Source organism: Panulirus ornatus, chromosome 29 (genome assembly GCF_036320965.1).
Source record: "Panulirus ornatus isolate Po-2019 chromosome 29, ASM3632096v1, whole genome shotgun sequence".
NCBI lineage: Eukaryota > Metazoa > Arthropoda > Malacostraca > Decapoda > Palinuridae > Panulirus > Panulirus ornatus.
The window spans coordinates 13,762,422-13,787,539 of NC_092252.1; the positions used below are offsets into that span (position 1 = coordinate 13,762,422).

Here is a 25,118-nt window from a genome sequence, read left to right on the forward strand (position 1 = left end):
TGAATTCAATCGCATCCATTTTCTAGCTGATATGTGTAATGCAACAAAACCACAGCAACCTATCCACAACCAGGCCCCAAAGACCTTTCCACTGCTTACCATGGCCATTTCACATGCCCTGATTCAACCCACTGACAGCATGTGACCCATATGTACCACATCATTCCAATTCCCTCTAACCAATGCAAGCCTTTCATCATCATGCATCTTCGGGCCCATCACTCAATCTTTTTCACTAATTTTTTTTTTCTTTTTCAATAAATACCCCAGGAGCAATTTTCATGAAATAGTCCTGGTGTCACCCACAACCTTTCTAAAGGTTCCTGTAGCCCAAAAATGTGCTACTTCCAGCAGCAGGGAAAGAAGTCTCCTTCAGAGTGGGAAGTCCTTTCACAATACAATACTCTCAATGATGCAGCCTGGCCAAAGGTGATTTTCCACTTGTAGTGTAACCTCTAAAAACAGAGCCCCATACTACCATAATAAGAATAAAATTTACATTATCGGTGCATGAAAGTTATGACACAAAAATGAAAAAAGTAAGGAAAATTGTAAACCTGCTTACCTAATATAAAGAACAAGAGGCTTTTGCATAACTTAATGTCATGCCAGGAGTAGAATAAATAAAGCTAATGAGCACATAAACTTGCAAAAATTTCTATGGCATGATATTAGTCTTTGCTTCATACATATACAATATAAAATTGAGCCATTATTCAGCACTTATGAGTTACAGCACTTGCAAAGAAATCCATTTTTCCTGATTAAGATGCAACTTCATGCAACTACATGGCCCGAAATTGAATAAATTTCATCATTTCCACAGGTGATAACCATGGTGTAAATATGAAGTTTCAGTAACCACTGTTCTTGATTTGTCCAATCCACAGACAAACACACAGATGGACTGACGGACAGACAAAGTGAAAGGTGGATCCAGCATAATGAAATGGGTAAATTATGTGTAGTAGCAGCACTAAGTCTTAATGGTAAAAAACAACCAAACTCGTCACCTGTAGTTTTGGTGGACTTGCAGTAACTTGAGGAACAATGTTTTCCTTGGCACTATCATTGTCATCCGCTCTCCGACGTAGACCTCGCACACGTGGGGTCAGGCCAAAGTGTGGAATACAAAAGAATTTGCCTCCATATCTTCCCTCGCGATCATAAATATAATTACCTGAAATATGAGAACACAATGATACGCTCTAAGTTCAAAATAGTAAAATATTTCCAAATTAAAACTAACACAGGAAAAAATTATTTCAACATGTCTGACTTGAGCATTATTCCCAAAATAAACAAGAGAAAAAATTGACTGTTTAAATACCTTGTCTCAATAATACAAAATAACATGAGTGAAAAGGGGTTAGGAGGACAACGAAATAGGGGTGCTAGGGTCAGATGGTGGTAGCAGGAGAGAGAAATGACCTAGGTGTAACTACAAGATCTTGTTGTAAATGCAAGGTAAGCATGGAGCATTCACTCCATGAATTATACAGCGTCTTTCTGCTACCACTTAATTTGTGTAGTTGTTAATTTGAGGTACATCAGGGATTAACAGAGTCAACCAGTAAAAAAGGTTCCCATTCCCATTACTAAAGTGTGCTTTAATAAGCTACTTGCACAAAGTGTGGGACCCCTCCCTCAAAATCATCAAGGCAATATTTGCTATGGTGTGTAAGTACTAGATACTCTTGCAGCCAAACTCTTACATAATAAGACCACCAATAGTAAAATGAACATGATCAACTATCTCCCCAGGTTTGGTACTCCCTGCACAACGCAGTCTGTCCACAGTAATAACTACGTGCTGGGACTTCCTCAGCAGGTGATGGGTAAATCAGGCATCCAACATTATTTGGTAGTGGCATACCACACTGAATCACAGACAACTCTTGAAAGGTTTCAGTAAACCTTTAAGTGCATGTTAAAAATTTTTTGCCTCAAGCAAAACAGTTAATGGGATGAGGGCATCCTCACCGTGCATCCCTGCTTCCCCTAAACACACACACACACACAAAGAAAAACCTTTCAAAGGTTTAGCCAATTTCAATATATGTTTGGGCACAAGGTAAAAGGTCCCCTTAAGGTAATGAAGGAAACTAGGCTCAGCAATTATATCAAGGTCTTACTTTCTATGTGTGCAGACAGGCTTACAGTCTATCTGCAGAGGGATAAAGTTAGCTAAGAGAACTGTGCTGTTGCCCAAAGTCAAATGAACAAGGTGAATGATGTCAGTGCCAAAGCAAGGAAATATTTTTATGGAGATCACATACTAGCCCTAATTCCTGTGCCTAGCAATTCATTACAGATGCAGTACCATCATCTATTTAGAGGAAAGTGATGGATTGGACCAGTGAACTATATTGGAAACACTCCAGGCATGTGACAGAGGGTTTAGGGCCTATAACCCTGTTATAGGTTCATCAACACTTGGATGAACAGCATGTTAGAAGAAACTGGGGTGGGAAATCCCCTAGGCTTATGGCAAGAGTAAAGAAAATGTCTGTTTTCCTGGCACTACCTCGCTGAAGCAGGGGGTAGTGATGCATATTCACCATTTCCCACGTTAACGAGGTAGCGTTAAGAACAGACGACTGAGCCTTGGAGGGAATATCCTCACTTGACCTCAGAGAAAGGTGTGGTAATAAGCACAGTCACACTGAGTGGGCCTACCAGGGTTGGGTAAAATCATTTGGGCAAAGGGAGAAAAGTACGTTAAGACTGACAAAATGGATTTACGCATCAGCAACAGATGGGGTAGAAAGGAGGGGAAGACTGTGGAAGAGATGGAGTTCAGGAGGCCTTGGTGTATCTGGGCCTGATCATTCACGATGGAGGTGTGTGTGTGCTTTATAAGATAGAAAGAAGTAAGTTGTATGGGGAAGAATGTGCTGCAAATTGCCTGAACCAAGATATATGAAGGAATCACGGTAAACCATGGAGTGGTCTGTGAGGCTTGCCTGTTGATGGTAGTCTCTGGTTTTAGTACCTTATACATGTGTATTATGTGTGCACATTACATCACTATTCATTTGTTCTTGCTGCTACAGAGATAACAAATGCTTACCAAGTCTGAGATTAGCTGCACAATAGTCACATTTAAAGCACTGGCGATGAAAGAATTTTCCTTCTGCACTCAGCCTTTCTACCAGATAAACACGATTGCCGCAAAAATGGCAAAGGTCAGATCCAGATGTTGGCAATGGCACTGTTGGTCTTGAAGGCTGAAAATAAATAGTTATAACTAATGATGTCTACAAAAAAAGCAATCAAAATTCTCTCAATAAAATGAAAACTTCAGCCCAATATGCAACTTATATCAGTGAATTCTTTTGCTTTCACCTGAAAAACCAAACCTGCAGAAAAAGGAAATTCAGTATCCTCTCACCTGTTTTGGGATCAAAACTTTTTCAGGCTCTTTCTTCTCCAATTTGGAAGACAGTTGAGATGCTAGGTTTGAGACTTTATTTTGTCCCCGCATTCCAGTTTCCAAGGTTGACCCTTCACGCAGCTTCATCTCTAACCTCTTTAAAGATGTATCGATATCTCTATATTTGGCAATTGTTTCTTCATCTTCTCCATTTTCTCTTAATCGTTTTTCTATATTGTGAAACTGTAAACAAAACAAGACCATAAAACTAGTTAATTGTAATGTCTGTATGGTCATCTCGAGAAATTGAAGAAAGGCTTCCAAATGTCCAGTATACAAAATGAGGAGATCCATGTACAAAACTGATATTACTGACACATTTCTAGATTCAAACTAAAAATGAAAGACATTCTTAAAAATAACCTTAGGATCGTTTTCATGGGTCTCTTATAGCTTTGAGGCTGCACTGCAATCAGAAGCAGGGAAACAACGTACTCCTTTGGAATGAAACGTTCCTCAATGAGACTGTGCTTCCATTCATAATGACAATGATGCACATTTGTCAAAGGTGACTTTTCATTCTGTTCAAAACATTCATCATTTATTCATTGAACAATATTGTAAATTGTATTTTCTAAATACTTTTTATAGTACATTGGTCTTCAGCAGGTTCTTAACTAATGCACTCTAAAGATTCATTTTCCACTCAGGGCATGTTACAGTAAATATATATTTTCATATATTATTTTTCAAGTGTTCTCTCAAGTAGGTTCTTCACTACTTTATGCACTAAAAATATATCACATAACAAATGACAGAAAAATGACTGGTGCATTTACAAACAGGTAAGGTATCAATGGTTTGAAAAAAAATATTAGGCAAATGTAATGGTAACTTGTATTTTTCATACATTCTTTTAACACAATCGTCTCTCAGTAGGATCTTACCTAATGCATAAACTAACAATTATAAGCCCATTCAGATTTTGGATAAAACCTTACCAAGCTCCTGGAATCCTAATCACTTCTGTTCAACACATGCATCTTGCATTCTGTGAATGATATGATTAGCTGCTGTCATTAATTCTTCTACACAATTTTCTTCATTAGGTTCTTTCTTTCACATGTTTACTATTTCCTCGTTTGAATCCTTCCTCTGTTAGATCTTCTGGAAAGACTAAAGTTTTGAGTATCATCTGGTCCTTCTTTCCGCTGTTTATGTAACAATATGAGTGTTATCTAATGCACTTTTTGCCTTGGGTCCCTAATCCCCTATTTACTTGGAAAGCACAATCTGATTTAGCATGAACATTATTGATACCTATCTCATGTTAGATCGTTTCCCATATGTATTATTTCTACACAGAGATAAGCTTGACTGTCAACAGTCTTTACTTCCTGTAGCACCTCTGATTCTGCTAACATGCTGGCAATTGTATATTTCATTCAGTACATATAAAATCTATTATCAAATTGCACCTTACTGTGATTATGAGACATCCATTTCAACATGATGCTGGTTAGCTTTGTGTATAATCCTAGTTGATCCAAGTTTTATTGGAAGAATACTGGATTTGAGATGATCTCCTTCGTGTCCATCACAGATCACAATAAACATACATTCTGAGCTGCATTAAGAGTCCTACAGCTTGAAAACCAATTAAAAAATAATAAAAAATGCATATCTAGGGCATAAGAAATAAGGACACAACAGATTTGTCCCAGGCAAGCACAAGGGTGTGTGGGGTTAAGACAGATAAAGCAAACTGAGAAAAATCAATATGGATGAAATTTGTAATGGAAAAAAAAAAGTTTGAAGAAAAAAGTTTAATCTAGAAAACACTGATGAACAGGTGAAAAAGTGATGACATAATTTTAAATTCATTCTACCTTCACACCAAACGCTGTCCTCAAATATTATATTTCCAATGCGTTCACCTCCTTCCGTACTTCATCATGTAGGGCCCAAGCCTTGCATCCATAAAAAAACAAGTAGTGTACCTTCCTTCACACAAATCCATCTGTGCCATCAGAGACAATTTCTTCTTTCAACAGACTCCATATTGTTCTCAGGATCTTTGCCTCCTCACCCATCCTATGACTCACTCAAGCTCCCATTGTTCCATTTACTGCCAAGTCCATTCATAGCTATCTAAACAACTCCACTTCTGCCAAGTTCTTTCCATTCAGACACACACAAACTAACCTGTCTTTCTCTACTGCTCAACCCAATAACCTTGCTTTTAATCACATTTACTATCCACTTTCTCCAATCACACACACTCCCACCCATAAATGAGTTTATACTGTCTATATATCTCTCTACACCTCTGACACCCATACCCTCTTGGAATTCGCAAGAGGGTGGCCATGGCAAAAGTGTTTCCATATATCCCTGTCTATGCATGCCTCCCTCGCATACACCTTTCCACGCAATATTTCACCACTTTTCTCCCTCCAGTAGTCTTCCACTCTATTTCCCCATGCCAGAAGTGGTCTTCCTCTCACACCAACCCCTTTAATTATATCATACACTTCCTTTGTAAGCTCCCTGTCTTGCATTCTTTCCATGTGCCCAAACCACCTCAAAACATTATGTTTCACCAACTCTACCACACCACAATTCATTCCTTTTCATTCATTCTCTCAAGTACCCACCACTTCTTTTTTCATTCCATCTAGTCATACCACATACTCTTCCAAAATAGCATATTTTCACAGCCTGAATTCTTGAACTCTGTACTCATTCCAAGTCCATGTTTTGGAAGCATAGGTTAGGGGTGGGAGGACTATGCTGTCCCTTCATTCTTCTATTGAGAAGCCCAACAACTTTTCTATCCCCTTTCCTGTTCTCTCCCTCCATATCACCAAACTAACTTAAGACAGCTACCAAATATATAAATTCTGTCACCAATTACAGTCTTTCTACCCCAATATATTACTCAAATTTGCCATCAGCACCATAACATCAGAAAAACATCAACTGGCTCACCCCCCCTAGCCCCAGACAACAATGCTGATGTGCTTTCACCAAAACCCTTATATTCACCTACCTCATCAACCCATCCATACACATATTAAACACCCATGGTGGCAATAAACACTCCTGGAACCATTCAACCTCATATCTTTGTATTCGCACTTGCTCATCTTCCTACTTACACACACACACACACCTTAATTTCTAAAAAAAATTCCTCACCTTTTCTAGCTTTTCTCCCTCACCATATAATTGTAACATCTTCCACATAGCAACATTCTCCATTGCCATAAATGCCACAAATAATCCTTCAGTTTAAGTATTTCTTGTGCATACTTCAAATCAAAAGCCTGATTTACACATTGTTTGCCACTCTTAAAACCACATTGCTCCTTTCCAATCTGATACACAGTGCATGCCACCATGCTCTTAATCATGACTCTCCTATAAAACTTACAGGTACACTCAATAAACTTTTATTTTCATTCTTTTTTATTTTGCTTTGTCGCTGTCTCCTGCGTTTGCGAGGTAGCGCAAGGAAACTTACACCTCTGTAACTTGAACATTCACTTCTGCCCTAAGTCTTTAGGCACTGGCACTATACAGGTTTTCTACCAATCTTCAGGTATCTCAACATGAGCTATGCTAATCAAAAAACAAAAAAAATCACCCATCTCAATTCAATGCCATACAATCCAATCACTCTGCCACACTCTAGCTTACACACAGCTTTTATCAACTCCTCTTTTTCCAGCAAACCACTTGCTTTAATTCACTTTGCATAACTCCATGTCCAAAACACACCACATCTGCCATCCTATCACCGAACAATTCAACAATCTTCAAAATACTCACTTTATCTCCTCTTCACCTCATTTCAGCATGTCACTCCTTCCCCATTTGCCCTCTTCACTGATGGCTCACATTAAATTTCTTCTCTTGTTTTACTCACACTAACCTCCTTCCGAAACATTTCTTAATCTCCCTGATACTCATTCTAATTCTCATTTGCCCTTTTTTATCCCCAGCAACCTACTCTTTACCTCCTGCCACTTTCTTTTGTAAATCTCCTAATATTCACCTATTTACAGTTAACCCAGGACCCCTTTGAGAAAGGTTGTACATATAGATACTTTTTTGCTTTTCACAGAAATCACCTCTTTAAACTTTAAACCTTTTTCTTTGTAAATAGTTTTGAATAAAACAATATATCTTTGTACTCCCGAGCAATCCTAGACCTCACTCAGTTAATAACTAATATGCCTGTCAAAAAGTAGCAATCATATTACAAGTATGTAGTGGTTAGTAGGCAGCCACCAACCACGGGGGTATATTACCAGTACTACCCACATGGGTTTCAGGAGGGTTAGTGATGCCTGCATAGTAAGCCAGCACTTCGGTGGTTGTTAAGATGCAGTCCTTTGAACCAGGTAGCTGTCTTTGTTTTCTGTATCACCTACATGTGGACTGCTGGCATTCTGTCCACAAACATATAGTCTCTCCTTGTCACACAAAACACTGGACAACACTAAACTCACATAACTCATTCTTATCAACTCTAGATTTTTCTTGCAGTAAGTGCTATGCACTAGCCCTGGTTTTAAGAATTATGGTAGGAAGAACAGCTAGAGGCAGTAAGTAGATACATTAGATAGGAACATTAAGTAGAAATGGTGGAAGTATACCTAGAGGTAGTAGGTAGGAACATTAGACAGGATCATTAAGTAGAAATAGTAAGTAGGAGAATTAGGTAGAAGCATTAGTTAAAATTAATAGGTTAGAAAATTAGGTAGACACGGTAGGGAAAGTAGTCAGTAGGAACATTAAGTATGACCTGTTAAGGGTGAGGCACTAGAGGCTAAAAGTTGGCACCGGAATTTACCAGTTATGGAGACTCTTTTGCTGTGGCCACCCTCTTGAGGGAGTTCCTGAAGGGAACAAGCATCAGAGATACAGAGAGATAGACAGTTAGACAGAAAAATAAAACTAATATGCTTACCTTGTCATCATAAGTATCTCTGTTCCACTTAGGTACTTTTTCCCTTTCTCCATGCACTTCTAAACCAAACTTGTTTTCTTGTATTTTCTTCTCTATAGCTACCATGTTCCAGTCAGATTTCTCAATTTTGCCAATAGCACGTATGAGATCCTAAAAATTTACAAGATATAAGTTACAATGCTAATATCATATCAGTAAAATTTTGCATGCAAATAATTCCTTACCAGCTGTAAAAGTAAACTGCTGAGAGAGGCAACACTGTCTTGTGGTAAAATGTCGGAATACTTGTATTTCACTTCCTAATATCATAATGATAGTTCTATTATCATCATTACTATTATCATACTTTGTCGCTGTCTCCTGCGTTAGCGAGGTAGCACAAGGAAACATACAAAAGAATGGCCTAACCCACCCACACAAATATGTACATACATACATGTCCACACACGCACATATACATACCTATACATTTCAACATATACACATATATACATACAAAGACATACACATATACAAACATGTACATAATTCATACTTGCTCCCCTTATTCATTCCCGTTGCCACCCTGCCACACATGAAATGACACCCCCCTCCCCCGCACGGGCACAAAGTAGCACTAAGAAAAGACAACAAAGACCACATTCGTTCACACTCAGTCTCTAGCTGTCATGTATAATGCACCAAAAACCACAGCTCCCTTTCCACATCCAGGCCCCACAAAACTTTCCATGGTTTACCCCAGACGCTTCACATACCCTGGTTCAATCCACTGACAGCATGTCGACCCCGGTATACGACATCATCCTAATTCACTCTATTCCTTGCACGCCTTTCACCCTCCAGCATGTTCAGGTCCCAATCGCTTAAAATCTTTTTCACTCCATCCTTCCCCCTCCAATTTGGTCTCCCGCTTCTCCTCATTCCCTCCACCTCTGACACATATATCCTCTTTGTCAATCTTTCCTCATTCATTCTCTCCATGTGGCCAAACCATTTCAAAATACCCTCTTCTGCTCTCTCAACCACACTCTTTTTATCACCACACATCTCCCTTATCTCTTCATTACTTACTCGATCAAATCACCTCACACCACATGTTGTCCTCAAACATCTCATTTCCAAAACATCCACCCTTCTCCGCACAACCCTAGCTATAGCCCAAGCCTCGCAACCATACAACATTGTTGGAACCACTATTCCTTCACACATAACCATTTTTTGCTTTCCAAAATAATGTTCTTGCCTTCCACACATTTCTCAATGCTCCCAGAACCTTCGCCCCCTTTCCCACCCTGTAACTCCCTTCAGCTTCTATATTTATATAAAACAAGCTGAAAATCTTTCAAGCTGAAATGTCCACCAACATGACAGAGATATAATCCAACCTTAACCCATTAATTGCAGGGAGTTGCAACAATAACACCAAAATTATCTTAAATTTATGTTAATGTGTAGTTATAGCAACATCCTCTCTAAGTTTCATGTTTGAGGTACTGGCAACATGAGTGGCAACAAAGTGATGCCTAGGACAGTGACAACTGCTGATAAACACCCTCCTCCACCATTTTTCTGCTACTTTCTAGGGGGATCTACACGTTAACTTAAGCTTTATACCATGGCCATATAAGAAATGTTAGCACATATTTTGTACATATCCTTTACTTTTACATGTATTCCTTTTGTTTTACATTGGAAAATGGGAAATTCAATAATGCAAACCCTTCTTCAATGCTCCCCTTGGGATCTATATATCAACCTCAGTGTTATACCATGGCATTATAGAGACGTAAGCTTATCTTTCTACACAAAAATCCTTTACTTTTACAAGTATTTCTTTCATCTTATTCTGGCAAAGAGAAAATTTGAATAATACGGCAATACCATGAACAGATTAGGAAAAGGCCTCGCTCACTCACACCTATTCTATAACCATCAGATGAAATTCAGTCAAATCACAGCCCCCTATTTACAACCATGCCCCACAGAACTTTCCATGGTTTTCCATGGCTGCTTCATATTCCTTGGTTCAGTTCACTGTAGACCACCTTGCTCCAATTCACTACATCCCAAGCACACCTTTCACCTTCTTGCATGTTCAGGCCTCAGCACTCAAAACCTTATTCACTCCATCCTTCCATCTCCAATTCAATCTCATCCTTCTTCTTATCCACTACACTTCTAACACATATACCCTCTTTTATCAACTTCTTACTCATTCACTCCACATGACCAGACCATTTCAACACTCTCTACTCAGCTCTTTCAACCATGCTCTTCCTATTACCACATTCTATCTTCTATATCTCTGATGCCTGTTCCCAACTGGAACTCCCTCAATGGAGTGGCTACAGCAATACAGTCTCCATAACTTATAAGCTCCAGTGCCACTTCTCAGCCCTTAGTGCCTCACCCTTAACAGGCTACTGATAGAGGGCAACTCTAGTGCAGTGTTTGCAGGCTATCACTTTCTATTCCAAATGAATTCTACTCAATGCACCTGCCTAATGTTCCTACCTACTACTTCAATATACTGCTCCCACCATTTTGCCAAAAGGCAGGGATAGTGCATAGTGCTCATCGCAGGAAAATCTAGAATTATGAAGAATGAGACGTGTGAGTTAAGTGTTGTCAAGTGTTACATATGACAAGGAGAGATTTTATACCTGTAGAGAGAATGCCAGTAGTGTAAGTGTGGGGTGAAGCATACACTATCTCTGATGCATTCCAATTGGAACTCCCTCAAAGGGGTGGCCACGGCAACAGTTTCCATATCTAAAGAACTCCAGTGCCGCTTCTTAGCCTTTAGTGCCTCACCCTTAATAAGCCACTGGCAGAGAGCAAGTTTAGTGCAGTGCTTTCAGAGGCTCCCACCTAATGTTCCACATGACTACTTCTGTCTAATGCTTTTACCTAAGGTTTCTACCTAATGCCCCTGCCTAAATATTCCTACCTACTGCTCCTACCATTTCGCCAAAATGCAGGGCTAGCGCATAGTGCTCACTGCAGGAATATCTAGACTTACAAAGAATGAGATGCTTTAGTTAAGCGTTGTCAAGTGATACGTATGACAAGGAGAGAGTGTATGTTTGTGGACAGAATGCAAGTAGTCCACATGTTAGTGGGGTAAAAAGAAAAGACAGCTACCTGGGTAAGGGGAGTGCAACTTGACAACCACTAAAGTGCTAGATCAAAAACAAGATGTCGCTAACCCTCCTGAAACACAAGCAGGTAGTACTGGTATCATACCTCCTTAGTTGTTGGCTGTCTACTAACTACTACCTAACAATATATATATAGTGCTGGTGGAAAAAGCTAGTGTGACCTACTTACAGTGTGACACATCATATAAAAATATCAATAAACAAGATAAAATACATACTCCTCCCCTGCCTTATACTTTGCATGGTGTTCCTTGGCCTTAATATAATCCTACAAGCACTTAGGAACAGATGCTGCAAGATGCTGAAGGTATGTAGGATCTAAGTTGTCCCAAATATCCTGGATGGTGGCCATGAGCTTAAGAATGCTGGATGTATCCCACCCACACAACTGTGACTTTATAATCAACTACAAGTTCTCAATAGGGTTAAAGTCAGGTGAGTTACCAAGGCAGTCCTTATCATTTCCCACTCAATCAACTCCCTGTATACCACATGTCCTCAAACACCTCATTTCAAACACATTCACCCTCTTACATACATTCTCAAATATAAGCCATGCCTTGCATCCAAACAACACCATCAGGACTGCTGTACCTTCAAACATATCCATCTCCTTCATAACTCTCATTCTATATATTCCTCAATACTCCTGGGACCTTTTCCCCCCTCACCCTACCTGCGATTCATCTCAGCTCCCATGGTTCTATTCATTGCCATGTCCACTCTTAGGTATCTAAACTAATATCACTTCCTCTTTTTTTTTTTATTCAAACTCCTTTCCCACACTCCCAAAGTCAGAATCCAACTTCTGCAGTTCCTCATTTGACCACCAGCATCATGTCATCAGCAAACTGACTCACCTGCCAGGTGCCACAACCCCAATACAGTTTACCTGCCCCTCTTTCTGAGACCTTTGCATTCATTTCCTTCATCATCCTAACCTTAAACATACTGAACATCTATGGTGACATCACACAGCTCTGCTGTAGAGCCACCTTTGACAGGAACCACTCACCCTCATCTCCAACTTCTTGCACACATGCTTTACTCTCTTGATAAAAATGCCTCTCTATTTGTAAGTTTTCCTTCAATACTATCTATTCATAACACATTTTACAAAGCATCTCTATCAACCCTACAATATGCTTTCTCCTGATCCATATATGTTATGGTCAGATCTTTGTTTCAGTAACTACTAACACAAATACTGTAGAGCAAACACCTGATCCAGACATTCTCTGCCATTTATGAAGCTATACTATTCCTCCCCATTCTGATGCTTCGTGCATGCCACCATCTTCTGAATCACCACTCTTCCAAACAATTTACTAGTACACTCACCAAAATAATATCTCTACACCTGGAGCAATCATTAACCTTTTTCCCCCTTCACCAATCAAATGACACATTGAAAATCCAAGCTAACCAATTAACACCAGTCACCACTTTGAAGAAACTGAAATGCAATGCTATCCACTCCAGCCTCACTGTAACACTATTTCATGCAAGGTTTTCATCATGTTTCTCTTTTGACCTGTTGCTTGCCATAACTCTCTTCACTTGCATACTCCCACATACAAAACATCCCACAACTGCCACCCAAACACTGAACATATTCATCAGTCCTTCAAAATACTTACTCTATCACTACTTCACTGTGGTGTGGACACTTTACCAAAGTTTCCTTTACTTGATATACAGGTACTGCCTGAACTCTTGTCTATATCATTCACATTCAAGGTAAGAACATTTAGGCAGAAGCATTAGGTGTAATTACTAAGTAGGAAAATTAGGCAGGAGCTTTAGGTACAAGTAGTGGGTTGGAAATTTATGCAGACCCATTAGGTAGATACATGAAGTAGAATCAGTAGGTAGGAACATTAGGTAGAAGCCTCTGGAAACTCTACACTAGAGTTACCCTCTCTGCCACTGGCCTGTTAAAGGTGAGGCAATAAAGGCTAAGAAGGGTCCCTAGAGTTCAGTATTTATGGACACTCTTTTGTCATGGCCACCACCTTGAGGGAGTTCCAGGAGGGAACAGGCATCAGAGATATATAGAGAAATATAGTAAAAGTATGAAACAAAGTAAACTACACTTAAAATGTTTAAATTATTTTCTTTCACGTGAGTTTTTATTCCTTGAATGGAAAAGAAATTTCTGTAGGAGCACATCTCCAATTATATGAGAATCAAAAGGTAAACGCAATCTGAGCACCAAGAAACTCACAATACGGAAACTTTTCCAGGAACATCTCCCATCTATGTATATCCCTAGGGCATGTGGTACAATCAAAATTATATATTAAGTTAAAGTATGGTACATAAACAACATAAACAATGTTAAGAGAATGGAAAACATGACTGTAAAGCTCCCTCCCTGTAACACAAATAAAAATCACATACATCTGCAAAAGAAAAAATCCCATAATCAAAATACGTACTTAATACATGTCTGGGTTTGCCTAGATATCAAAATGTTTTTCCAAACTTAACTGAAGGCTACCAACAAGGGTATTTAAAATCATGATCACCTAAGAATGCATCTATGAAAAAGGGGCATTGGTAAGACTAAATTATCATGCAATATATGACAGTGGAACAAGTTATGGAAATTAGTGTTAAAGACCTCTAAACAGTTTCCCAAAGAGATTTCAGGCAATAGAAAGGAGATAAGGAAATTTACAAACTGAATTCTTACTCTGGGTTTCTTGTCTGGTGCATGAGTGTTTGAGCTCGCAGTAAACTTGGCCTCTAGGTCCTTTACCTTGTCTGTGAAATCTTCTGTTTGTTCAACTTGAACTTTCCTCCCATAATCATCAGCTGCTGTTCTCTCCTAATGTAAATAAACATTCATTATCATATAATCACCAAAGCTGATAAAAAAAATTTCACTAATATTACAATACCATGACCTTCATTTGAAAAACAAGTATTCTATTATTTAAGCATTACTAGGCATTAGTCAAGTAATAGCATTTCGTCTTTTGCTTATTCCAATCGCAAGAGTATTCCATTCACTTTCTAGAATGTACTGGAATATAAAAACATTCACTTATCAAAATTTCAATTAGCTACATGCAACATAGGTAATCCATACTAAATAAAAGAACAATTTTCCTCAACACAAAAGGAAAAGTAATACATAAATTCCCATTAGTATTAATTCAAAGATTAAGTTAAAGTAACACACTATACACACGCCACTTTTTAATCATATTAATAAAAAAGTAAATACTTCCATAATTAGTTACTATTTCCATCATTAGTCAAGAAGTTCTACACGCCATTTCAATGGAAGGAAAACCACATAAACGAATTGGAATCTGTACCCCTTTCCTTTATCAAAATCCGAAAATACTGTATAGAGAAAATCTTTTGATGCAAAATATCATTCATGCTTGCTTTATGTATCAGTCATATGATTTTCTCCATAACTGATCACTATTTCCCATGTTAACAACAGGAAACCTACGAAAAAGGCACATTCACTCACACATATAAACATACACACACACACACACACAAACACACACACACACACATATACATATTTTCTTATTTATTATACTTTGTCGCTGTCTCCCACGTTACCGAGGTAGCGCAAGGAAACAGATGAAAGAATGGCCTAACCCATCCACATACACATGTCCAAACACACACATATACATACCTATACATCTCAATGTATACATATATATACACACACAGACATATGCATAAATACACATGTACATAATTCATACTGTCTGCCCTTATTCATTCCCGTCTCCACCCCGCCTATCAATTAACACGTAATCCAATAACGCTCTCTGGCCATCTCTCCTACTTACATACGTATATCTCGCTTTTTAAACCAGGTATTCCTAATCACCAGTCCTTTTTCAGCACATAAATCTACAAGCTCTTCACCATTTCCATTTACAACACTGAACACCTCATGTATACCAATTATTCCCTCAACTGCCACATTACTCACCTTTGCATTTAAATCACCCATCACTATAACCCGGTCTCGTGCATCAAAACCACTAACACACTCATTCAGCTACTCCCAAAACACTTGCCTCTCATGATCTTTCTTCTCATGCCCAGGTGCATATGCACCAATAATCACCCATCTATCTCCATCAACTTTCAGTTTTACCCATATCAATCTCGAATTTACTTTCTTACACTCTATCACATACTCCCACCACTCCTGTTTCAGGAGTAGTGCTACTCCTTCCCTTGCTCTTGTCCTCTCACTAACCCATGACTTTACTCCCAAGACATGCCCAAACCACTCTTCCCCTTTACCCTTGAGCTTCGTTTCACTCAGAGCCAAAACATCCAGGTTCCTTTCCTCAAACATACTGCCTATCTCTCCTTTTTTCTCATCTTGGTTATATCCACACACATTTAGACACCCCAATCTGAGCCTTCGAGGAGGATGAGCACTCCCCGCGTGACTCCTTCTTCTGTTTCCCCTTTTAGAAAGTCAAAATACAAGGAGGGGAGGGTTTCTGGCCCCCCACTCCCGTCCCCTTTAGTCACCTTCTACAACACGTGAGGAATGCGTGGGAAGCATTCTCTCTCCCCTATCCCCAGGGATTTTTCAGTGCAGGTGTAGTGATGTCAAAGGGAGTTATCTGCCTGGAAGGCAGGAAATGCTGTTGCTTTCTAATTCTATACAAATTATGTACAATAAACATTGTCACGTGATTGACTGTTATTTGCATCCATCTAGATTCACTTGTGCTAAGGCATATATGGTTCCACAATTCTTTAGAAAAAACATTTTGAATCACCATAAAGAAGTTTCAGCTCTATCATACGAATGATTTTAAGTATTCTGTCTTTAATACTTGGAATACCAAGATCCTTCTACAAGCTAGGTGCTTTAGTGATCTTCAGGCAACCACATATGATTCTTTAGGCTTCATTTAGCATTTTTTCAAATTAGCTGATACCTTTGCTGTTATGAAGGACCAAAACTGGTGCATGGTAATCTATTCAAGACTTAATACAAGCTAAGAACATGTACCCTACAATAGCTTTTAAGAGCTCTGAGTCTATCTGTAAATAGCCAATTTAGTTTTTGCACATCAACTGCAATGCATGGTACTGAGACATAGCACATCAATAGATTCATGCATGCTAGCCCTCTTATCACCATGTACAGGTGTTCCATATCAATTAGCATTTGCACACAAAGCACTGTGTGGAACTTCATAGCATTAAATATTTCTTCGTTCTACTTTTGCGTTTCTTTCACATTTCTTTGACTTTCAATGATGACCATTATTTTCTAGATCAGTGTTGTCAGAAACCTTGTCATTAGGCAAAACAAGTGGTTCCTTTGTCTTTGGGAGACTACCCTATTCCATGGCCTGCCAGGAGTGCCTTGTTTGCAGGGGTTGAACTCCAGAGTTCGACCAGGGCGTGACATGGTGGGAAGAGATGAAGAGGTGGGTGTTTGCTATGGTTGCTCACCAGGTCACTGTAGTGGAGGTGGCTGCTTGGTGCAGTCTCGACGCCATTTCCTGAAACCAGGCTGCTTACAGTTTATGCAATTTCCTTCAATGGTTTCCCCCATTCTCAAGTTTTTCCTTACATGTTCATATGGGATGTCTCCCTGCATACATTTCATATCAGAAGGACTTTGACCTGCAAACATTCACCAAATGATTCCAACTCTCACATTTAAAGTGCTGCCATCTTGGTGGAAGATAGATATCCACCTTCACACAGTGGAAGGTGCCAGGAACTGAGTTACCTTGGAGGGTGGTCACTGCCAATCCAATCTGCTATGACTGCTTCTTTACCTCTGAGGTCTTGACATTCTTGATGTTTTCCCTCTGAAGAAGGATTGCAGGGTCTTGGCAATCATCAAGTCCCAAGACAATGATGGCAGTTTTGTTAGGATGTGCAAGGTCCCTTGGAGGTATCTGCATTGGTATGCCTTCAATAACTGCTGTTTAGTTCATCAACAAATCGTTCATTTTTTAAAATGACATGGATCTGGGCATTGTTAGCACTTGCAGGATATTGTGGATACTTCCACCACATCAATGGATGACAAACACGTGGTGGAAGTATCCACAGTACCCGGTAGGTGCTGTAACCTGTCAAGATATGGCATCCCGTGTCTCCTACAGTGGCCATACCTCATGTAACATTAATAACTGCATTTTGTGCAAAAAATCATTAGATATATATTTTGCGTTATTGTTAATGGTAGTAGGTGCTTTGGTTGTGTATGGTTTTTAGTGCCTAGTTCTGGTGGTGGGAGCAGGCAAAAGTAATGGTTTTTGTGGTGTTGGCTACTGGTGGCAGTAGTGGGTGTGGTGATGGTTGTTTTGGTGTTGATGCTGGCAGCCCACAGAGCAATTCATGTGGTGTCCTATCGTACCATGTGCACAACCGCATATCTATACATAAACATTCTCAACCATTTACTCATTCAATATCACTTATCAGTAGCACACACATTTCCAAAATCTTTACTGCTTAAGGGGCAAGGTACAATGTGTATGATTTTATTTTACTTATCAACCAAAAACATTTTGTCAAATATGGTAAAACACCAGTGAGTTAATCAAAAACACTATAAACTATAGGAATGACAATCACATGCTACATTCAATACTCTTACAGGTCGATGATTGAGCTTCCTTTCTAGGTCTTGTGCTTTTTCTCGCATAGTTTTAACACAGTTCTTCCTATATTCTGTTAAGCCAACATCTTCATCTCTGTTATAAGAGTGTTGGACAGAAGACTGGTCTATAACTCCACATTGCAACATCTGCATTGAACGTATGAAGCGTACATTGTCTAACTCTCGCCTTTCCTTCTGCTTTCTCAACAGTTCTAATCGATTGGAAAGAATTTCCTGACGTCGCTGATGAGATTCAATGTCATCCTGGTCCATGAATAAAGTACAAAGAATTTCCTATTCAGCAGTAGCAGTAATAATCAAATTACTGGCTAAGTAGAAAAAGAAAAAAAGTCAAAATATTTACAGTTGTGAAACACGAGCAATACCTAAAAACTAATGCATATTTTGCTTTTCAGAATATATGTGTATGCTCAGAATGTAAGACAGAAGTGGTGAAAGTGACTGAGCTTGGAAAATAAGCCTATGTACAGAGATGCTAAGGGAGACTGAGTGAAAAGGGGCAGAAAGTGAGAATAAATGAAAAAAAGGGGATAAGAGGAGAGAGAGATATGTGGGGTAGCAGTGTTTACATATGAAAATCATGAATGTAGCATGCAGATGGTGGGATAAAGCCATAAAAGAATGGACACCAAGTGGTGGGATTAAGAAGTTAAACTGCTAAGAAAGATAAAAAGAGTTGTATGGACATTATCAGCAGGGAATGAGAATGGGAAATAAAGTCAGGAAGTCAAGAAAAAGTCACAACAGCTGATAGAGAGAAGAAAAAGTCGGATTGGATGAGTTTCAATACATTTCAGAAAGAACAGGGAAATGTTTTGGAAGGAGGTGAATCGTGTAAAGAGAAAATGAGCACAAGGGGTGGATTTGATATACATGCATACCAGAAATCACTCATGCTCTTAAAGACTCCACTTTCACTCATATGGTTCTGAGTTACAGAAACTATGTCTGTGCTTTACAAAAAAGAGTCTAGGAGTGTGTAACTAAGGCCACTTATTTGTCTTTTCCCTAAACTATTTCGCAAAGAAAGAAAAAAGCAAATGAGTATAGAAAATGAACATTTTCATTTCTCTTCCTATCAGGCTTTACCAAATCTGATGGCTCATTTTTGTCTCTACAATGCTCAAGCAAAGAGAAAAAGAACAAAGAATAGTATATACCTGGGGTGATGTAACCTTTTCACCTTTCCTCTTTTTCGTCTTTTTTAGTGATTCCAGTTTCTTATCTGCCACAGATACTCCATCATCTATCAATCGACAGGTGATACGACCATCATCTCTGGAAGCACATTAGTAATGACAAAACTACATTAAAGAAAGAAGAGGGAGGGGGAAGTTGCTGGGGGGAAAATGGGATCATTCTTGTGCACCTGAAGAGAAAGCATTGATGACTTAAGGCTTTCAAATTCAACATACTGGAACGAAAAATAAGATCAATATTTTCAGGAGGCCTTTCCCTGATCACAGCTGCAAAGATCAGAAAAAGAGAGAAAACACCCACATTATCCCAATAAGAACTAGAAATATCATAACCTGTAAATTTTCACTTTTGTTTCATTTCCTGTATTTTCATTCTAAATGATAAATGCAATCAAAGAATATGGAGAAGGAAGTAAATTAAATGTTAACATAAGAGCTCACAAATATAAACTAGTGGATAGTCAGACACAGTTAAAGATAATAATACACTTGATAAGACATAAATTAGTAGTTTAACAGCATTTTCTATGAAGTATTTTTCATTCAAGTTCACTATCTCCTGCAATACAAAGGCAGCACCAAGAACAGATGAAAAAATGGCCTGATTCGCTCTTATCCAATCTCTATATGTCATGCATAATATCCTGAAAACCACAGCCCCCATCCTAAAGCAGGCCATACACACCTTTCCAAAGCCTCTGACTGCTTCATATGCCCTGGTTAAGCCCATGACAGCTTGAAATCCATCAAGAACCACACTGCTCCAGTTTGCTCAATCCCTTGCATGCCTTACACCCTTGTGCATATGTTCATGCCCTGAGCCTTTAAGGCATCTTTCATTCCATTCTTCCACCTCCTACTATGTTTTCCCCTTTCCCTTGTTTCTTTCACTTCTGACTTGCACATCCTGTAAGTTATCCTTTATTTGACCTCCTATCTATATGCAAACCCTCTTCACCTCCCTCATACTTACTCTTACTACCACATCTCTTTCTTACTCTAACATTTCTTATTTGATCAACCCTCCGTATACCACATATTGTCCTCAAACATTTCATTTCCTACACACATTCACCATATCTTAGGTCCAAAACTTGAATCCATACAGCACTGGTGGGAATGTTATACCATGAACATACCCAACTTTGCCATTAAAGCTAGTGACCTCTCTTTCCATAAATTCTTCAAAATGCCTGAGCCCTTCACCTCATCATCCACTCTATGGTTCACTTCAGCCATATCTCTGTTTGCTCCAAAGCAATTAAAACACTACCACTTCCTCCAAGTTCTCCCCATTTAAAGTCACACTCCAAGGAACCTGTCGCATTCAGTGCTAAACTTACAACCTTCCTATTATTCACATTAACTCGACTTTTTCCTTTCATACACTTCCCAAACTCAGACTTCAGCATTAGCAGCTTCTCACTCAAGTATGCTACCAGCACTGTATCATCAGCAAACAAAAGGTGACTCACCTTCCAGGCCTCCTAACCCTAACAGACTGCATACCTGCTCCTCCCTCCACAATCCTTGAATTCACCTCCCTCACCACCCCATCCATAAATAGGATAAACAGCTATGGTGACATCACACATCCCTGGAACCACTCACCCTTCTCTCAACCTTCACCCTTCTCACAACCTCCTCAGGCACACACTTTACTCTCTTAATAAAAACTTTTCACTGCTGCCAAGAGCCTTCTTCCCACACCACATATTTGTAGAACCTTTCACAGAGCATATCCATCAACCTTACAAGTTAGTTTCTCCACATCCATAAATGCCACATACTAATCCTTTTTCTCCATGCACTTCTCACACACATTTTTTTACCACTCTAGAACCCACACTTATCTGCCTCAGTCTGATGCTTTGTGCATGCAATTACCCTCTAAAGAACCTCACTTTCATAAAACTTTCGAAGTATATTCAATGAACTTACACATTTGCAATTCAAACACTAACTTTGACCCCCCTAGCATTTAAGCAATGGCACAATAGACATTCTGCCAAACCTTAGTCACCTAACCATGATACATTCCATACACACAATGAACATCCTGAATAACCAATCAAAAACACAGTCATACCCTTTGTTAAGAAATTCATGAGTAATACCATCCACTCCAGCCAATTTGAAATACTTCATCTTATGCAAGGCTTTCACCACCTCTTTCCATTAACCCGCTTGCAACGACTCTCTCACTTTGCATAACTCCCTAACCCAAACTCCAAACATCTGCCACCCTATCATAAAACACATTCATCAACCTTTTAAATTATGCAATCCAGCTTCTCTTCACTTCATCTCTGCCTGCTTCCAGTTCCCCATATGCCAGAATTTCTTTTATCTTTCTCACAATACTTTTCAAAACATTCTCCTATTCTCTTTGTAGTCTGCTGATCCTTGCTTACCCCAAATACCAATTTTTTTTTTAAGCTCCTGCACCTTGCCTTTGACCTTATGCCATTTTCTCTGGTACATCTCCCAATCACTTGCACTCCTTCCCTAAAATTAATGCCCCTACATCCTCCTTTTCTCTAACACACACTTTTTTCGTACATGTCAGCACTGCCTCCTTAAACACCTCCCATTCTTCACCCACACTCTTAGCTTTAGTTACTCTCACCTTTTGCATTTCTACACTCAACCTATGGTATCTCTTCACAAGCCTCTTTTCCAAGATCTTTACTTTTACCACCCTCTTCTCTCTCACATTGTTTCCTCTTTTCCAAAAACCTTTACAAATCTTTACCCTTGTCTCCTCCAGGTAATGATTAGACATCCCACCAGCTGCTATCTATCCACCTATCTTTATCTCTCAAACCCATTCCCTTCGGGAACTCCCTCAAGGGGGTGACCACAGCAAATGAGTCTCCATAACTGTTAAATTCCATTGCCACTTCTTACCTTTTAGTGCCTCACCCTTAACATGCCACTGACAGAAGGCAGCTATAGCACAGTGTTTTCAGACTCTCCTATCTAATGTTCCAACCAACTACTTCTTTCTAATGTGTCCATCTAAAATTCCTTCCCAATGTTACAACCTACTACTTCTACCTAATGCTCCTGTCTAACGTTCCTGCCAACCAAGTCTATCTATTGTTCCAGCTATTTTGTAAAAGGCAAGGCTGGTGCAAAGCACTCACTATAAAATCTGAAGAGTTGCAAGGAATAAGTCGCGTGAGTTAAGTGTTGTCAAGTGTTATTTGTGACAAGGAGAGATTGCATGTTTGTGGACAGAATACCAGCAGTCAACGTAAGGGTGAGACAGAAAGAAATGACAGTTACCTGGGTCAAAGGAGTGCAACATGACAACCGCTGGAAAGCTGACTCACTATGCTGCCATTACTAACCCTCCAAATACCCAGGCTGGTAGTAAAGGTAACATACCTCCCTGGTTGGTGGCTGCCTACCAACTACTACCTACCAGCTGTCCCTTTCAGCATACACATCTCTCTCTCTTTGGCGAGCCTATCATTAATATATGATCCAGTAATGTCTACTTATCATCTTTCGTACTCTAGATAAGTATGTCCCTCTTTGTAAACCAGGTATTCCCAATCACCAGTTCTTTTTCAGCACCTAACTCAATGGGGTTTCCAACATCTCCCTTCACTTTACTGAATACCCCATGCTCTCCAATTATGCCCTCAACTGCCACATTATCCACTACCACAATCAAATCACTCATAACTAATACTTGATCCTTTGCATCAAGACTGTGACACCAGCACTTAGCTACACCCAAAAAACTCATCTCTCATCGTTGTTCATCTCATGGCCAAGTGCCTAAGCACTAATAATCACCAACTTCACGTATCCCATTTTCATTTTTATTGGCATCAGCCAGGAGCTCACCTCCTTACTTTCAAACATTTACTCCCTCAGCAAAAAAGCTACCCTTTTACAGTATCAAATGTTCAATGGAAAACTATATGATAATATAAACCCAGCAACAAACAGTAGGAAATGAGGAATGTTCTGAATATGAAAGCAACTAGGCAAGGAAGATACAGAATAATTAAGTTGAGTAAACTCTGGAAACGTACCAAAAGTTTTTAAGACAATGATTCATGAGTGCCATGCAAGGAAGTTGGAACAATGATTTAATGCGATACCAGGTGATATACGAAATTTAAAAGGAGTGACAATAAACATTCCACAGAAGATTCGACTCATGGTTAAAGACAATACCAGATGAATATAGAACAGAGCACTATGCCTGAGGAGTAGCTGATGAAAAAAATTGCATTTTATAACAAGAAAGACAAGAGAGGGGATGTGATGGGGCACTCAAAAAACATTGTTTGCTAACATATAAGTCAAGTAGTAAGCACAATACACTAGCCCTGAAACCAAGGCAAAATCTCATTGCAGGTACTCATAGGTAGGTTGGTACACTATACTCTGACTTTACCCCTGAGACATTCCTAAACCATTCTTCCTTCATACCCCTAAGCTCACTCAGAGACAGAATATTCAATTTCCTTTTTTCAATCACACTACCTCTCTCTTTCTCTCCTCTCATCTTGGCTACATCAAAACATATTCAGAGATACCCCAGTGAACAGTCATAAAGTCTTTCTTTCCTTTCATACTATTCGCCATTTCCTCCATTCAATCTTTATCTTTCCCATGTCACAAAAATCCTTACTTTTCAAGCTTACTTCACTCTAATAAGCATGTACTTCCTAAAGCAGCACTCATTCTTTTATCAGTTGAATCTTCACAATCTGAAGGGATGATGAGTAGCAGTAATACCAAAAAAAAAAAAAAAAAAAAAAAAAAAAAAAAAAAAAAAAACCCACCAAACATGAGTGAAATTTGCAAAAGCAAACTGTCATACGGAGAAATACTATGCTTGCTCTTTGGGAAAGGACAAGATAAAATGGGGGAAAAAAAAGAAGTACTCTCTAAGCGGGTTGTTATAAAAGAATAAAACGATATGGGGAAACAGAAATATGCACTGACTGACCTTTTGGTTGTTCCTCTTTCTAATGACATTCTCTTTCTGGAGCATGGTGTACCCTGAGCTGCATTTGTGAGGTTCTTTAAAATATTCACATGAGGTGTGGAGCGCTGCGCTGGGGTACATGGCTCTTCAACCTCCATCTCTCCATCATCCTATTAATTAGTTCAATAAATCTGTCAATAACATGTTATATCAACAAATTCAAAGTTTAACAAATGCTAGGTATCTGATCAAATCAATCCTGCAAAGCACAATGGGAAGCATAAAACCATGAAAGGAAATAACCAGAACCAACTGCAAAGATGCTAATTCCTGCAACAAATTTTTAAACGGAAATAGGAAAAAACGAAAACCATCTGAAATGTACCAGATCTGTAAACTAGCACTCAGACAGAAACTCAATAAACAGAGCCATCATTAGAGTAAATTATCCCCTATTGGCTTAACCTATAAGTAATTTCTCAAAATTTTTGACTAGCAACACTAGGAGCAGCTCTGTAAGGTAATCCTCACTTGCTTGCCTAGCAAGTAGTAGGTTGGAACATAAAGTATGAGAAGTCAGAGGTAACATTAGTTAAAAGCTTCTAGAAACAATGAGCAAAAGTTCCCCCTCTGCCAGTGGCCTGTTAATGGTGAGGCATGAAAAGGCTACGAAGCAGCAATGGAGTTTCACCAGCCATGGGTACTCTTTTGTTATTATCCTCACACCATTCCCCTTCTTCCAAGTCATATTCTTTTTTCCCCTTATGTTCATTAATACTCTTTCACCCT

General features: G+C 39.1%; 1 protein-coding gene across 3 annotated transcripts in view; it reads right to left on the minus strand.

Moving 5' to 3' along the window:
* Positions 1-25,118, minus strand: part of Mical (Molecule interacting with CasL) — a 305,178-nt gene that overhangs the window by 100,322 nt on the left and 179,738 nt on the right. For all 3 annotated transcript variants that reach the window (XM_071679258.1, XM_071679257.1, XM_071679259.1), the window contains 8 exons: positions 24,351-24,499; positions 19,334-19,451; positions 18,150-18,416; positions 14,214-14,348; positions 8,355-8,504; positions 3,395-3,619; positions 3,074-3,230; positions 1,014-1,180 (listed from right to left, as the gene is read on the minus strand). In XM_071679258.1, coding sequence (XP_071535359.1) covers positions 1,014-1,180; positions 3,074-3,230; positions 3,395-3,619; positions 8,355-8,504; positions 14,214-14,348; positions 18,150-18,416; positions 19,334-19,451; positions 24,351-24,499 — 1,368 coding nt within the window. The remainder of the gene's footprint in view (positions 1-1,013; positions 1,181-3,073; positions 3,231-3,394; positions 3,620-8,354; positions 8,505-14,213; positions 14,349-18,149; positions 18,417-19,333; positions 19,452-24,350; positions 24,500-25,118) is intronic.